The following is a 17634-nucleotide window of genomic DNA, read 5'->3' on the forward strand; positions in this document are numbered from 1 at the left end:
ACACCTTTATATCCCCGACTTACCTGCTGTGTTTCTGGATCCTGACGGTGCGGCTTGTTGAAGGACGTTCTCCAACAAACCTCAGAACAGCTGGGTCTATAGTGAGGTTGAATCACACTATTTGCTAACTTGGGGACTTGTGAAGGTACCTGACTGCAAACTACAGCCACACGTTTCAAGTATTTATTTGTAAAAATTAAAAAAAAGAGAAAATCTTGTCTCTGCTTAAATTTTGCCATCATAGGTTACATTGTGCGGGCCTACCACACTAAATATATTAAAGTTTATTGTTGTGACATGACAAAAATATAAACATGATTGCATAGGGACTGTAGCAGGAGTTGGACGCTCTGGTACCGTTTTGTGACGATTCTCCTGCCATTGATAAACTTGGTGGAGGTCGACACAGACTTGAAGTTGCCCATCTCTCGTCCGCCGCCTCCAAACGAAGACGTAGAAAAGGAAGTAAACCCTCCCCCGCCTCCGCCGCCCATGTCACCAAAGGAGCTAAAACCTGCAAATTTGCAACAAGCACAAAAGTATCCCCGTTAATAGACAGGCTGACGGCTGTTTTTGACGGCACCGTTCATTGCAGAAACTCTGCACACCTGGATCAAACCCCGGGAAGGCAGGCCTGAAGACGGGGAAGCCACCGAAACCAAAGACTGTCCCATGGCTCCTGGGTGCGCCTCTCTGACGACCGCGACCATCTCCAAAGAAATCATCAAAGGGATCACCTGCAAAAATGGGACAGAGTTACCTTAGTGAGAACGTTTTAGTTCATACTGCGCTCAGTTACATTTAAAAACAATCATCAGCATCAAGTTTCCATTGGTTCTTCAGCTTCTAAATGTGTCCCATTAGACTCTGGAAACTGAAATGTGCTGTATGGGTTTGTACAGATGTTTAAAAATGATAATGAAACACTTCTTCATGCTTAAGTGGTCAGAGGGAGGGATGGAGGGACAGATGGATGGACTAAATGACTGATAATTGAACTGCACTGACTCATGGGCGGTGCGATGGGAGGCACTGATGGATGGTTGGATAATAAACAAATGAAGGGACCAGTAGATCGAGAGTAGGATGGATGGAGGGTGGGTACTTTAAGGGAAAGATAGAACAACGGATGACAAATGGATGTATGAAGGACCGATTCACGGGTTGATACATAAATGAATGGAAGGATTTGTACTGTATAGACGAATGGGTTCATGAAAAACGGATACGACTACTGTCCAAATCAATAGTTACATTGAGCGATGACAGACTCGGGGATTGATAGATGATGCGACAGCAATGGAGGGATGGGCTAAGGGATGGATGGACGAACTGATGGAAGAATATCCAGGCTGTGTAGATAATGAACGGCTGGATCAACAGGTTGAAAACACTTAGGAGCTGGAAAAAAAACGCTTCCTAGATCCACACTTTTGTAAACCGAGTCGCCAGCCGGAAATATTTTCCAGGTTTTTTGAGCATTTTATTTGCAGAGAACAGTTCTAGCTTCCGAAAGTCTCCAGGATCGGTTTGGCTGAATGACGGAGCATTTATTAGTCGTTTCTGGACCGTTGTTATCCATTAAAAACTGTCCGAGCGACGCGGACTAATTTCTATTCCCAAAGCCCCGAGGAGCTTCTGCTAATTGTGTGCAGCCAATCTGGGTCACCCTGGCAGGACGAGGCTGGAATCAGTGGCACTGAAAGAAGACGCCTCCGTCAACCTTGAACATAACCAAGGATGCGTCAAAGCCAGGTTTCCTCGTTCCCTCTGACAGAAAGGCTTAAAATAAAAGTCTCCTGTGTTGCCGTCTGCCAAGAGGAGGACCTGAGAGCAAACGCAGAGATGAGCTTCGGCAGAGAAGCTACGCATCGGCGCAAAAGAAAGAAGAATGCAAGCTGCAAGGAATGTTGTCCAACACTTTGAACTATGGCTCACTTTCCTGAAATCTGGGTGTAAAGTGAGCGCTGGGAGAAAACATTGAGGCCACGTTACGTAAAAGACGACGGGCACCAACGGAGATGTGGACTGACTCCTTAAAGTGCAGCAAGAGCTGCGCGGAGTGCAGAACATGGCAGGGAGTTATGAAAACACGGTCTGGTCAAAACAGCTGAGTTAGAGGAGCTGTCATAACAAATGTTCGTGCTGTCTTCATCAAAGTTTCAAATCTGAGCTTTTGGTTTCTCCAGTCAAGTTCACGTCTTAAAATTGATGCAGTGGCCTGGAAACCCTCCAAAAGAAGTCCTTTTTTTAATACCGTGTGATAGGTTTGCCCCTTAGCCGTGTTTTTTTTCCCCTCCCGGTGGTGCAACTTTAGACGTGGCAGAAGAATCCAGGTCCTAATCCCTCGGCCGAACGCTCAACACTCTTCCCAACAGGATGTCATCGGCCATAAATGTCTCCTGGTAGCTTCAGCGCTGGCTGTTGACTTCAGCTTTATTACATAACCTCCTCCATTTAGCAATAATTTTGACCTTTAACTTTAATCTTGCACTCAGGGTGCTTGCTCTTTTTCCAAAATTAAAATTCCAGACTTTTTTCCAGAATTTTTTTAAAACTGATATTTTTTTTCCCCCAAGACCTTAACTTTATGTACTTGTATACTTGTGTGCCTACTGCCTACTTCATTGGTTGAGATTGTACAAACTGTTTATTAGAAATGTGAATTTTTATAGGCTAGTATTCAATGAACAAATGCATTATTCACAGTAAATTATGCTTTTACTGATGAAAACGTTTCAAAACATGAAAATCACAAGTACATGAATTTCACATCAAACAAGTGTTTGATTCCATTAGGCTAATACAGTACGTGACCAGTTAGTAAAATTATAGTTTTATAGCCTACCTTCCTATTTCTCATTTCACAATGCCTTTGAGCATACTGTAAAATTCTACCACACATTTTTTCCCATACCTCATCAAGACTTTCACACAAAATTAAAGACTTTTCAAGGTCTGGAAAACAGTGTTTCAAAATTCCATACTTATTAAGACTTTCAAGACTTGCGCAAGCACCCTGTGCACTTGCATTGGAAAGTATTTGGCCTTTTTTTAATCATTGGAGATCATCTGTTGCAACACAGGAAGTCTGCCGATCTCTTATTTACCTGCACAGAAGCGCTTTTCCACTCATGCGGCCATTCGGACATCAGAGGTTTTATTTTACAACCTGGTAAATGACGGTTGAAGGTAATTGTTTAGGCCACTTCCTGTCCATTTTGTTAAAATCCGTCTCACGGTACTAAACAGTAAGGAGAATCAGAAGGTTTGTTTATAAACGGAGCGCTGCTTCAGCTCCAGTTCCAGGGCGCCTGAGTTCAGCAGGAGGCTGATTGGAAAGCGCGTTGAGCTTCACCTCGTGTGGCTCTAAATAAGGAGTTCAGACGCAGGCGGAGGATGGATCCGAGCGCCTGCATCACTCAAGTGGAATGCATTCAAAAATAGCTCCCGTTTTAAAACAAAAGCAGATGTAATAACGGCGAGCGAGCGCGCGCTGGCCTCGTGTCCGAAGCACACGTGGAAGACGGCGATTGACGGTTTTCAGCCCTTCTTGGTGATGCCGACCTGCTACGGCTGCGTTAACGTGGACGGAGCTCTGTGGTGGTGCTCAGCTGTTGCTGCCGACTCGTAAACACAGACCATAAAACGAGACGGGCAAGTCCCTGGGAGAGAGAGAGAGGTTGAGTTTCCCCATTTGACTTTAAATAGCCTTTATTGCATTGTTCTGCCTGGTAGACTGAGTGAAGCGGTGCTTCGGAGACGTAGTCAAAACCCTTGAACTTTGTCAACAAACATACGGTAAATCAAAAATGTGTATCCTGTCTCTCTGATTCACCGTAAAAAAATATTAAAATTTTGTCAATTGCCTTGAAAAGCTGCCTGACTGGATTACAGTCCAGCGACAGGGAGCTGAACACTGCAAAAACGGATCTAAAAACAAGTAAAATGTTCTAAAAGTTAGTCTATTTGTCCTTGATTTGAGCCAGTAAATAAGATTATCTGCCAATGGAATGAGTATCTTTACCCCTAAAATAAGATAATTAGACATCCTGCACTTGAAATAAGATGATGGAGATGATTTGTTTCTATTTAAAGTGGAAAAATCTTATTCCATTGGCAAATAGTCTTATTTACCTGCTCAAATCAAGGACAAATACACTAATTTCAAGAAAATTGTACCTATTTTTAGTTGTGTTTTTGCAGTGAAGGAGCAGCTCCTCGGTTGTGCATTTCTTAAATCTGGCCTTTGTGGAGAAAAAAAAAAAAAAGCAACAAGACCTTCAGTCTACCACGAGCCATGGAGGGGGGCACGGTACGGTCAGATAGGACCAAAACAAATACATGTTAGCCTTCACCTAAACGGCTCTGTGTGTCAGAAAACCATCGCTGCACAACACCCTGAACATCTCGTCCTCCCGGGTAAACACGGTGGTGGCAGTGTCATGCTGTGGGGAGGCTTTCCCCTAGCAGGATACGCTGCTTTCCAGCAGGTCCGGGACTCCAGGCGTTTTGTGGAACGGGTCGGTTTAGATGCTGCAAGAGAGAAACCTGTGGGTTTGCAGTGAAAAGTGGCTCCACAAAGTAGTCCCCCAGAAAAAACGTTGAAATAAATGGATCACCTTTCCACAGGTATGCACTGCTTTGTGTTGGTCTATTACCTCAAATCCTAATACAGGGTTCCTACAGCATAAGGCAAGTTAAATTCAAGACTTTTTAAGACTTTTTAATGCCACTTGAAATAAAAAGTTAAGACCAACTTCACGATAAACAAGATAAACCTGGTTGCGACAACTTCACCCAAATGTTTATTTTAACATAAACCATTACTTTCTGGCTCAGTAGACATGTTAAAGATTTTGAAAAACATCCCATTTAGGAAGAAAGCTAAAAAACACACAAATTACAGATATATTTTTAACAACTACTGAACTGAATTCACATACTTTGTTTTGTTCCCTACTAAAATAAACTATAAATCAGTTTTAAAAACCACAACATAACCAGTGCCAACTCTTTTTAAACAGCTATAGTCCGGCTGCAACAGTTTTTTTTTTGGTTCCGCTATCGGGGGACGGAACCAATAATGGTTACATTGAGCCGTTCAGTAAATTTAAAAAATATAATTGTGTCAATTATTTTACTGTTTGGTAATGTGTGTGGTGGTAATATTAAATTGTGAAGTTGTATGGCTATAAATACGTTAGAAGGCACTTTATCCATGTTTTGCAGAAAAAAATAATTCAGGTAATTTGAAGCTGACATTTAGTTTTAATCGTGGCTGTTTATTGTACATGAAGCTTAATTTGCCTGTTTGGTCTGAGCTCAGCCTGAGAAGGGCTTCCAGATTTGTTTTTAAAGCCCATCCAGTCCTCGGGTCCTAACGGTGCGGCTGCTGGTCCTGTGGACCCGTCACTCAGCCACATCAGAGCGACCAGCAGCCTGCAGGGAGGGGGTGAAGGGGGTGAAGGGGGGGCACTGTCCTCCTGAGACAAACTCAGACTCTCATGCAGTCAAGCGGTCAAGACGTCTGCCAGGAACGGCTTCTCCTGAAACAAACATACGACGAACGGAGGAGGAGGAGGAGGAGGTGTGGTCTGCTGACCCGCCTCTGTGTGGGCATCAGGGCAGAAATCTGACACGGCCGCTCTGTGTGTGACTTCGTACTGGAGAATTTTGATTTAGACTAGTTTTCTCGTTTTGTTTAAATGACCCTTATATCTGAATTCTCCTCTGTAAGCAAGCATAACCGGTTTGAGCGTTCATTCCTTTCTTTATCAGTCAGTCAGGAATGAACACAGGGCACGGGATGAATATGTCCTGCAAAGATGCCTCCATAGCATTCCTGATTAACCAGTCTGCTCCTTCAGTGACGCATGTCAGAGATTGGAGGAGCACGTGTTCATTTCTGCGGCGGCACCATTATCAGGAGACTATGGCACCGTTTTAAGTAATTAGACTTTTTAATGGCGTTTCTCTACTTTAATGTTTTCAGTAAAACCTTGTTGTTGAAGTGCGTTTTAATGAAGTTTTGTTTTAATCATGTTTTAAATAAAATATATAAGCATTTATTTTCTCGGCTGTTCAGTGTAGGCCTTCTGCCCAAACAAATGAGGAGACTTTGACATGACGGGTCAGCGGCCGTGTGTGTGTGTGTGTGTGTGTGTGTGTGTGTGTGTGTGTGTGTGTGTGTGTGTGTGTGTGTGTGTGTGTGTGTGTGTGTGTGTGTACTTACCAAACAAATCTGCAAACGGATCTCTCCCACCAAAAAATTCCCTGAAAACGTCCTCTGGGTTACGGAATGTGAAGTGGTGACCATGGCTGAAGTTATCGTAATGGTTTCCTGCGAGACATTGCAGAAAAACTAACAATTACACGACAACCCGGGAGCATTCACTGCAAATGTAACGTGTCTGTACGTCAACAAAGAACTGGGAATGGAAAAAGGATCTTCTAGTTTTCAGGATGGCTGAATTTCATCAGTTTACGCCGTGACACTAAGAGGAAGTCGTTTCCTTACCTCCTCCAGAGAGGCCATCTTTTCCATATCGGTCATAAAGACTCCTTTTGTTTTCTGGAAAAAAGACAGAACATTTACGTAAGACAAGAATCTGGAAGATTAACGATAATTAATAGTTCTCAGAATGCAGGAGTTTATTTATCAAGTGGTCTTAATTGTTTTTTTCTTTTGGATACTAGACCCTTTAAATAATAATAATAATCATGTTTATGCATAATGAGGTCAATGTTAATGTCTTTTATATAAGTGGGAAATATGGTAAAAAAAAAAAAAAAAAAAAAATGTCATCACACTGTGATGCGGACCACAACATCGGTACCGAGCAGCCCGACAGGGTGGTTCCTAACAACTCTAGAGAAGTCCTGGTGCATGGCAACTTTTAGACGCGTCCCTCTAGCCGAGTTTGCATTGCATTGTGGGATGTGGTAAAGCAAACAAAAACAATGGGCGCACATCTTTTCCATAAAGCCCCATGAAAATGTCAACGTCTTCTCAAAATCTATTTGCTATACTGACAATTTTGCCTTAAATCACACCAAGAAAAATACTCAATGATTAAATTCTCTGTGTTTTGTTCAGGGTGGGGACACGCCACCTTCTTCCTGCACTTACACATGGCCTGATATGTCCAACACGTTTAATCAGACATGACCCGGACATATTCTGAGTAAACGCTCACATGTTGAACGGTTTGTTGTGGTTAGCTTCGAGTTTTCTCCTTGAGAAAAAGGAACTGAAACCCCCGGTGCACTCGGCCTCAGACTGATTACAGCGTGACCCAGGAAGGTCACAGCATATAGTACATTACTATACGTCTGTGCGTGTTCACGGTTCATTTTATTAAAGTTAGCCTTTATAAATAGCGCCAGATCGCATCCTGAGCCGTTTCTGTCTCTAGGCTCCCACTTAAGGCGGACCTGAGTACGTGGACAGGTACGCGCAGAGTTCAAATTTACGAACACATGCAAAAAGTGTGCAGGAGCCCGTTTCTCCCAAGCCGTCGCTCCTTTACACGCCGTTTCTCTAGTTAGATATCAACGTTAAATGAAACTATGCCGTCATGTAGCATCACTAATCTCAGTGAGATTAATGACACACTGAAATAAACCCAACAGTTAAATATCATCTGATTGAGTTTTCTAATCCAGCCTATAGAGGAAACTGCTGTAAATAGTGGAAAACTAATTTTACATGTTGGGCGATGGTAAGGGCATGTATGGGAAAGAAACATATTTAACCTTTAAACTTGTGCATTACTCCTTTAAAAAGACGTATTTCACATGAAAAACGAAATGGGTCACATAACTTTTTTTTTTTAAACAGTTCTATCACATCTTTAATGACACCTTATTTCTAAAGTTATCACAGATCTGTTTAGAGATTGCTGCCACATAACACCCCCCCCCCCCCCGAAACAAAACCAACCACCTGAACAATAAAGAGTAGGAGAGTAATGTTTTATCAAAATCTCAGGGATAGGAACCAGACATCTAAGGGCATTCAAGTTAAAATGGATAAATCTTACCATCTGACAGGACTTCATAAGCCTCTGACAGCTCTTTGAACCGTCTCTCTGCCTCTTCCTTGTTGTCTGGGTTCTTATCTGGATGCCATTTCAACGCCAATTTTCTGTAACTAAAAAGAAAAAAAAAGAAAGAAAAAACAGCACAGCGTTAAAATACACTTTAGCTTATTTTAAAAAAATATGCCAAGAAGAAATGATAGAGTCGGGACGAGCAGGCATCAAATTTAAAATGAGCAAATATTTGCAAAAACATGTTTTGTCAGTTTAAACATTAAATATCTTGTCTTTACTGAGCATTCAATCAAATATAATTGGAAAAGTATTTGCAAATCATTGTATTGTGTTTTTATTTACGTTTTAAACAATGTCCCAATTTCATTGGAATTGGGGTGGGGTAAATAAATTAAAAAAAAAAAAGTTATCTACAAAAACAGCTCCAAGTTACAAGCAAAGCATAAAATATACAAACAGAACGCATCTAAACATTATAAAAAAATAAAATAAAAGTAGAACTCAGGACTGAGTGGGAGCTGCTGAAACAACAAACCCTTTGTTCTCTTGTGTTATTGTCCTTACAAAAGAAATTTGTCAAAAACCAAATTAGCAGGTCAGAAATGACAGAAAAACAGAACCTGAAGCTAAATGTTTTTATTTTTTTTTCTTAGCTAAAGAGTAATATACCACATTTTTTTAATTTGTCAACACAGATTTGTGTAAAACGAAGCATTTTATAAGTACACACATCAGCGAAAATCTGAGTTTTAAAGGAAAAAATGTAACGGAGATGGAACTTTTTTCATTTTAAACAGCAAATAAAGCAAACAAGCTGGAACCCATTGCTGTGATAGAAAAAGGCTATTCATAAGTGGAATAAGCTACATTTTGGATATTTATCAGTGTTTCCAGGAATGGATGTACAAGAAAGTTCGCTGTGAGGTGAGACAACAGTGATCAGGTCAAACATAAAAAACAACAACAAATGCAGCTCAAAGTGCACACCGCTCTATGAAGAAGTTAAACATCCATCACAGCTCAGATGGATGAAGACCAAATGTGAGAAGCTTGTTCAGTCTTGTTGGGATTGCCTGCAAAAACGTTCTTCCCCTTCTAAAAAGTGAATTACAGCGCGGCTTTGCTTCATAAATTCATACCTGATCGAAACAAGACGACCTCTGGGATAAACTGGAGACGTTTATTCAGGAGGTGCTTGGTTCGGGTTTCATCGTGTTTGATCCTTTGCATCGAGGCAAAAGGCCTCAGAACAAAATGCAAATCCATTTCATGATGCATTCAAAAGTAAACAAAGGGGGGGGAAATGATAAAAACAAGCCGATCCACACTTAACCCTCTTAAATAAACTTGAAATGACATGCAGGCTGTCTTCAATAAGCTGCAGGAATGTTGGAAAGATAAGTGGGCCAAAATTCCTCCACAACAATCCGAGACTGCTAAGATCACAGAACCAAGCTGGTTCTGTGCAAAATCCTTCATTTTACCCAAATTTAGACAGAACGTCATTAAAAAAAAAAAATAAATAGTGGGTCCATGTTGATCTGTAATTTCTGGCCTGCTTATTTTATAACAAGAGAAGAAGTAGACTCTGATCTGCGTCTGTGAGCCTCCTGAAACGCCCCAGTCGGACCAGCTGAGGACACCAGGGGGGGATTTGGCCTTAAAAACAAAAACCAGGCAAAAGGGTTCAATCTAAAGCTCACTTAAAAAGGAGGTTTTTTTTTTGTTTTTTTCTTATGTAGTCTTTGTGTTTTTATTTTTAGCTTCTGTTTTATCATGAGGCGCTTTGAGAATAACTTAAAAATAAAATGTACCTTTTAAATTAGGGGCGCACCGATTCGACAGGACTCGTTAAATGCTCCTCTCTCATTCCAGATTGTATTTAAATAACTACAAAAACCAAGAACCGTCTCTGTGGAGAAATGCAAGTGGGGGTCTTTTTTTTTCTCAACGACGCCAAACACAAACGGACAGAGGCGGCGCTCCTCCCCTCCTCTGCAGATTTAACAAAGACGGACTGCGCTGACGCAGCGGCTTACGCCGAGTCAGCTGTTTGTCTCTAAGCCCGGCGGCAGCAGAAACACAGGAAGACAAGGGACTTAAAAAAATAAGTGGGGTTTGGGGGGGGGTGTTTACACAATGCAGGGGATTTACTCCCTTTACTGAACGGTCTGTGTTGCTCACGTCTTTCTAGTAATCAGTCATATTATCTCGCTGTCAAAAGCCTGTGAGTGGTCAGCGGGTCAGAGCCAGTAAAACAAAGATGATTGTGCAACGTCCCAATCACTCAGTTCACCGTGGAGAGGGGGGGAGCATGCCCGGACTTCATCTGTGCAATCTATAGTCCTCCTAAAATGCCACTGAGCTCAGCATTAAAAAAAAAAAAACTAATTCAATATTCAATAAATCTAATAAACATAACAAATAGGTCTTGGGAAATGTGACTAGGTTTGATAACATCTGACATTTAAATGCTAGTATTTGAGAGACACCTGAAAAACAAGACCATACAACGCCGACAATAAAGTTTAAAAAAAAAAAAAAAAAAAAGTAGAGATGGCTCAGTCTGAGATTTGTGGCGGATTTATGATCTTTTGTGAATCTCTTAGCTACCTGAGCTGCTTCTGACAATTCAACGTCCTCTTTAAGAGCGGCTGCTGTAAAGCGGCCGCTCTAAACCAAAAGGCAAACGGATTCGGAGAAACCATTAGTGATCGAGTTCATCGGATAGACGATTCTTTCTGAGGGTTCATAAGAATTATTTGAAAAAAGCTCAGTGGAGAATCACAAGGCCTTTGGGTTAGAGAGTAGTGTGAGACATGAGCCCCGTTTACACTACCCTTGTTAAACCGATCCGTGCCGAGCTCGGATCAGTTAACCGCGCCGAGCTTGGTTCTGACGACCGTTTACACATCACGCTATCTCGTTTCCTCGCCTCCTATTGACGAGCTACGGTACGCAACATTCAGGAAGTTATGCTTGGTTATACTTGATTTTTGTGGAGAGTCAGGCGAAGACGGCAACCTTTGGTGAATTTACTTGACAAGAGTCGGCTTTTGGGACGTGGATAAGACAAAAGAACGTCTAATCAGGATTTACAGACGCAGGAAACAATGACAGATGCTGAGGTTCATCGCGCTGCTAAGCAGAATCATCACTGGAAACCGTGTGGCACGGTAAGGAAGCTAGTATTTTTATGAATGTCTGAAACCGCAAAATTAGTCAGCTGGCTGTAAGGAGATGACGCGGTCTGCTCATGCGCTCTTTGTTATCTGAGAATCGGGCCAGGGAAAAACCGGGCTGAGCCACTCATCGAACTGGAGCGGGCTCAGAACTGGAAGATTTTTCAAAGCATCGCAACGATCGACTCCAATCCCCATTCCAGCAAATAATCAGGCTTTATTTCTGTCCTTTAATTGAAGAGTAACGATACACGTGGGTGTATTGAATCGTTTCGGTACAGCATGTTCGATTCGGTCCACGGCGTACTGTTTCGGTAATTTTTTTTACTCGTCTAATAATTTTTTTTGTAGCGAGAGATTAAAGTACCACGGAACTGGAGCTGGATAATTAATTACCATTTTTAATTACAAAATTCTAAATCGCAGAGGTCTGAGATGTTTGGCTACGTAACAATTAATATGGATCAGACGTCCTTTAGGTGTCGGTAAGTGGGTTTGTTCCACATGAAGAGAAGAGAGTTTCAGCAGTGAGATAATCTAATTTTATTATTCGTTATAGAGTTTATATAATCAATACTTCTTTTTTTTTTTACCAGAAGCCTTCAGGAATCCCACCATAGCATTAAGTACCAGTCAAACTGTTTAATACATAAGTTAGATTTGTTTGTTGATTGCACTTTATGTTGAACAAGGATCGATGTCCAACTCAACAAGCTATTCTCTTGAATAATATTCAATTATTTATTATAATAAAAACTGTTACATTTCTTGTTTAAAAATAGTCCTTGTTTACCAATATCTTTATCAAGAGGGCTAAACTATACTAACAATTTGTCAGTACAGTTTATTTATAGCAAAGAGTGCAGTTTAGTTAAAATATCACCCAAATAGGTCGCTTTTGACTGTTTTTATACAAAAATTGTGTACTGTATTTTTTGGACTATAAAATCCGGATTATAAATTGCATCATTAAAAAAAAAAAGATGAGAAAAAAAAAAAAAAAAAACACAAGTCGCACCGGACTATACGCATTTAGACATTTGATACCACACAACGCTCTGCTGCATGAATGATACTGAAACAGCGAAACATACAAGCATTTGTTCAGTCTTTGTTGTCTATAAGTTAATATTTCAATACATTTTTAAGTGGTACAGGAGCAGGATAGTTTTCACAAGCCTAGCAAGCCCTCTTGTAGCTATAGACGGTAATGTTTACTTCTCGGTTCATGCTGGTCAGTATTTACCATTTAAATTTGATATAAGTCGCATCTGACTATAAGTCGCAGTATCGGCCAAACTAAAAAAAAAGTGCAACTTATAGTCCAGAAAAATATACGGTAATTCAGATCGGGCCAAAGCAAAAAACAACAGATAAAAGAGTGCAGTTTAAAATATCACCCAAATGGTTCGCTTTTAACTATTTTTATACAAGAACTGTGTAGTTTACTTGGCATCTTTTCAAAATAAAAATTTTAAAATCTTTATTTTCAGCCCTTTCTGTACCGAAAATTAAACAAACCGAGCCCCTCTGGAAACTGAAATAAAATATGATTTTAGTGTAACATTACACTCCTATTCTTGACTTCTATAGATAACCTTCCCTGATCATTTCACCACAAATAAGTGAGGAAACTCCAAAGATGCACAGCAAAGTCACGGAGGCCATTAACGGCAGCCGGGTCGGTCCTCCTCCTCTCCTTTGTCCGAGCTTGCCCAGATAACAGGGTTCATCGTTTCCTTATTACACGCCGTAAGGGGCTGGCGATAAGAACAAAGCAAACACCCTTACGCTTTTTTGATGTCCTCTTGCGTTGCGTTTCTTTGGACTCCCAATATCTGGTAGTATTCCACCATGGCTCTGTCTGGTTTCTGTGCTGATGTGCTCCAGGCTCTTCTGACTGGCCTCTGTGGGGAGAAACAAGCTTTGTTAGCAACTATAAGTAATTTAATTAAGCTCAACAAGCTGCAGAAGAGCCCAGCCTCGTGTGCCCCGCATGATTCCTGCACTCCAGATCCGAGAGGAACGACACATTTTGAGGGTGGAAAACCCCCAACGCCGCTGCACTGCACCACCGACGCTGGGAAGATAACCGCTTGACTAACGCGAGCCAAACTAAATCACCCCATTAGGAACATCCTTCAGGATTCAAGCCTGAGGCTATAAGAGAATGTGAAAAATGTTTGCCTTTTAAGTTCTGCAGTTTGCCGTTGCACCATAAATCCCAGAGTTATGAAACGTCTGAAAAAAAAAAAACAAAACAAGACGAAACAAGTCTGATACGGGGCATCATGAGATCTGACTGTGATTTTTCCCCCTCAGCCTGAATCAGTGTTTAAAACTGCTTCCATAGACCTATATTTAAATACTTCACAATAAAAATAAAAGTAAATAAAAATCAGCAAAGATTTTACTTTGGTTGTTTATGCAACAGTCCACATGACTAAAGTACTTTTAGATGCGATTCAAATGTTGGGCAGCCAATATTTAAGGCAGCTGTTTAAGCAGAGATGCGTCTAAAAGTTGCAGGACGCCGGCCCTCTTAGGGGAGCACCACTTTAACCTTAAAAAAGGAAAAAAAAACAGGTTTGTTTTCCACAGAGAAGAGATGAGCATTCGTTTTGCAGGCAGCAGCGTGGAGCAACAGCAAAACTAGCCTGTCATTATGGAGGATGTCCTCCAAGAAATCCTGAAAGATAAACAACCCAGAGTCAGAGGAGCGCACCGTGTTCTGTTTGTTTGCTATATATAACCTGTGGCCTTTGCAGTTAGATTGTGTTCGAGTTATTTGTGGGGAGCTGGGGGCCGCTCGGCGCGCGTCGGTGCCAACCAGCGACTCCGGCTTGGGAAACGGTGCAGGGATCAACCTCTGCTGCTCCGGGGGGTAAATTCAGACCAACGTCTTACCTTCTGTCAGCTACATTTATCACAATTTAAACCCATTTACTGGACAATCTAAATAATCTAAATATAGAGACGTGACCCAGAAAGTGATTGTTTTGCTTTAGAGACAGATTTGTCCCTTAAATGTGTCTTTTCCCCAGCGGCTGCAGCCAGTACAGATCCATTAAAACCTCATAAACTCAAATAGAATGGAAAATAGCGACTGCTATCAAGCTCATTGTTCCACACCAGCGGTTCCCAAACGTTGTTTTAGCCACGGGTTGATGCCCCCCAATCTTAAAAATAAAATATAAAATATTCTGTTACAACTACAACACAACCATCATAACAAAAGGTTCTGAAAATAATAGAACGCAATTTGAACTAAATTGCAATGACGTTATACACAACCATGGGCAGCGCTGCTTGTAGGAGCTGCGTGATCAATACAGAGGCAGAGACCGTGTCACCGAATTTCATTTTGTAAATAAAATTTCGGCCCAAATTAAATTTTCCCATTCCTGACGTAAACGACGTGAAGTGAGGAGAGAGCTAGAGAGACATTTTCTGATTCCCGCTAGTTTTCTGCTCCCGGATCCGTTGCAGTTTTCTCTTGCCTCAGATCCCTCTCTCTCTCTCTCTCTCGTTCCTCTTCTCCTTCATCACCAACTTTAACCTTAGATGTCTGACCTGCATGACAGTTTCCCCGATTTCAGCCAACTGAGCATATCTCCGAGAATGAAGTAGAGGCCACAAGCTAGGTGCGCATATACAGCACAATATGTAGAAGAAGATAAGTTCCTCTATATATCATCTAAAAATGAAGCGTAGAAGTTTTTTTTTCTACATAAAGAATACATTTCTATTTGTTAAATTTACAGTTTTTGACTTAAAATTTTACAAAGGGAATGTTTATTTGTGTCTGTGTGTATGGGAGGAGGGGGGGGGGGGGGGCACTGTCAGACCACCATTACATTTTTCATCTAGCGAGCTGCAGCTCCGCCACACTCTGGGAACCCCTGATCTACACATCGCATGTGTCTTGTCGACTAGGCAATACGATCCTTGTGGTAGGGCTAAAGCTAAATTGATGGATTCCAGCAATATTAGCCTAACGTTAGCCTAGCGTTAGCAGACTCACAGGTCGTCTGTAGGAGCAAGGCGCTAAGCTGTTAAACACCAGTTCCATCCATCTTTATAGGAAAGCATATAAGCAGTAACACGGTCCTGGGTTTGAATCCTGGGCCTTTCTGTATGTAGATTGCATGTTCTCCCTGTGCATGCATGGGTTGTCTCTGGGTACCGGCTTCCTCCCACAGGTCAAGAGCATGCATGTTGGGTTAACCGGTCTCTCTAAATGGCCTTTAGGCCTGGTTGTTTGTCCCGTACGGTAGTCTACGAGTTGGCCTGCGACGGCCTGCCTCCTGCTCAGTGACTGCTGGAGACAGACACGCGTCCCTCAACAGTGCTGCAGGTATGGACAATAGGGTGATAAACTATATAGGGGTGTTCTTCTCAGAGGTAAGCCGCAGTTAAACGAGCATATTAAGGCTGCAGAATATTTGGTTGGGATGAAAAGAAAAAACTTTACCCATGGTGTCTGAAATGTCATCGGCAAAGGAATCGTGTGGGACACAATCGTAGCATTTATGAAGCTGCAAAGTTTTCAGGAAACGTTCTGGGAAAGTGATCAGCAGCTGTGAAAAACTTCCGTAAAAAAAAAAGATTTTGCTGCAACATGTTGAGATTTTGCATTTTCAGGCTGATAACACGGAACAGACGCCAAAAAAGGGTGAAGCCCTCAGTGGGACATATCAAGCCAAGCTGATTTATGTAGCTGAAATCAACACTACCATAAAAGGTCAATTAAATTGGTAGAAAAGCAAATGATTCATTTTTTTTTTTTTGCGGAAACCAAACAAGACAGAACAGAACAAAATGCCCTGAGGGGGATTTAACGATTCGAAGGGATAGTCAGAAAATTAAAAACTGTTTAGTTCAACTGTAATAACGTTACACAACAGACAGACTGAAAACTAAGTTGAATTTGTGCTTCACTTTGCATTTTTCTACTTATAAGGGCTAAAACGTAAAAAAGAACTAGAATATTGAGCTCAAACTCAAAGCAGCAGAAGCGAGAATGAAGGATCTGGGTGATGCGGTCGTACGTGTTTCCGTCGCCCAATCAGGACCCGGGTTGCCCCGTTCTCTACGCAGTGACGTTTCTGGATGGAGTTTCCTTTAAACAAAGTGTGCTGCAGCAATACAGTTTCCAGACGGAAGCATGAGCAACTTTTTTATCTTTGGAAGAAGGAGAGTAATGGACAGAGCTTGGAGATGTTCTTCAGGTGACATGAGGAGGTCTTGTTGGTGTGACCGATGTAACATGAAGGTCAAATGTCACAAGTTTAGCCACAGTGAGGGAAGGGAAAGAGGAATGTTGTGGCTGGAAAACGGAGTGAATCTGCTGCATCGGTATCGGTTCTGTTTAATTCTAAAAAAAGGAGCCGCGTACGACAGTTTTTGGTAAATGTCAGGTCAATTAAAAAGCAACAGCCTCGCGTGTTCCCCGAGATCCACGCCGAGGGACAAACATTCGCCCGGTGTGGTCTGATCTTAATGCTCTTTTCAGTTTAAGCATCCGCAAACGAATTGGGAACGAAACACAAGCAAACACTTCCAGGGAAGTCGAGCAGCAGGGGATTAAAAAAAAAAATGACATCTGCTCAAGACTTTCTATTCAGCTGAGCTACGCGGGCGCGCCACGTGAGCTCTCCCTTTAAAAAGGAGAACTGTATTTCGTTTTCGCCTTCAAGTAAAAACAACACACCTGACGAAGCATTTCTTCTTTAAAGTCCTTTGCAAGTTTACTTGTTTTACAAGTGCAACGTGTTTCCAAACTCTACGGTAGGGCTGAACGATTTAGGAAAATAATCTAATTGCGATTTTTTTTCTTAATATTGCGATTTAATGCGATTTTTTTTTCCCAGTTTAATTTATCACGTGTTTTAAAATATATACAAACAACAAATTCATTCGTTTCCTCGCCATGTAGATTAGTTGCTAAAAGACCCGACAGCATCTAAACTCGGAGCAGTAATGATTGTGTTCTGCCTACAATATATTTCAATCAAAATTGCAATTTTGACTTTTCTCTGCATTAACTACAAGCAACAAAAATGGCCTCTCAATAAAGATGTTTGTAAACAAGGACTATTTTAAATATGAACTTTTAATGTTTCTATTAATCAGAATATTAGTCAAGAGAACAGCTTTTAGTTGATTTGGACATCAATCCTTGTTGAACAAAAAGTGCAAAGTCCAACCAACAAGCAAGTCTATGTATTGAACTGATTGACCTGTACTTGATGCTTTGTATTATTATACAAACTCTAAAACAAGTAATAAAATTAGATCATCTCACTGCTGCAACTGTCTTCCCTTCCATGTGGAGGCAAACCCACTTTAAGCATACTACTGACACCTAAAGGACGTGTATAATTCCCTAACTG

At 41.3% G+C, this 17634-nt stretch overlaps 1 protein-coding gene across 3 annotated transcripts in view; it reads right to left on the bottom strand.

The window, feature by feature from the left end:
- Positions 1-17634, bottom strand: part of dnajb6b (DnaJ heat shock protein family (Hsp40) member B6b) — a 39488-nt gene that overhangs the window by 16877 nt on the left and 4977 nt on the right. For all 3 annotated transcript variants that reach the window (XM_012853167.3, XM_021310931.2, XM_012853168.3), the window contains exons 2-7: positions 13031-13146; positions 8046-8155; positions 6521-6574; positions 6236-6343; positions 609-737; positions 358-514 (exon numbers count right to left, since the gene is read on the bottom strand). In XM_012853167.3, coding sequence (XP_012708621.1) covers positions 358-514; positions 609-737; positions 6236-6343; positions 6521-6574; positions 8046-8155; positions 13031-13095 — 623 coding nt within the window. In that variant the 5' untranslated portion in view covers positions 13096-13146. The remainder of the gene's footprint in view (positions 1-357; positions 515-608; positions 738-6235; positions 6344-6520; positions 6575-8045; positions 8156-13030; positions 13147-17634) is intronic.

Source organism: Fundulus heteroclitus, chromosome 21 (genome assembly GCF_011125445.2).
Source record: "Fundulus heteroclitus isolate FHET01 chromosome 21, MU-UCD_Fhet_4.1, whole genome shotgun sequence".
Taxonomy (NCBI): domain Eukaryota; kingdom Metazoa; phylum Chordata; class Actinopteri; order Cyprinodontiformes; family Fundulidae; genus Fundulus; species Fundulus heteroclitus.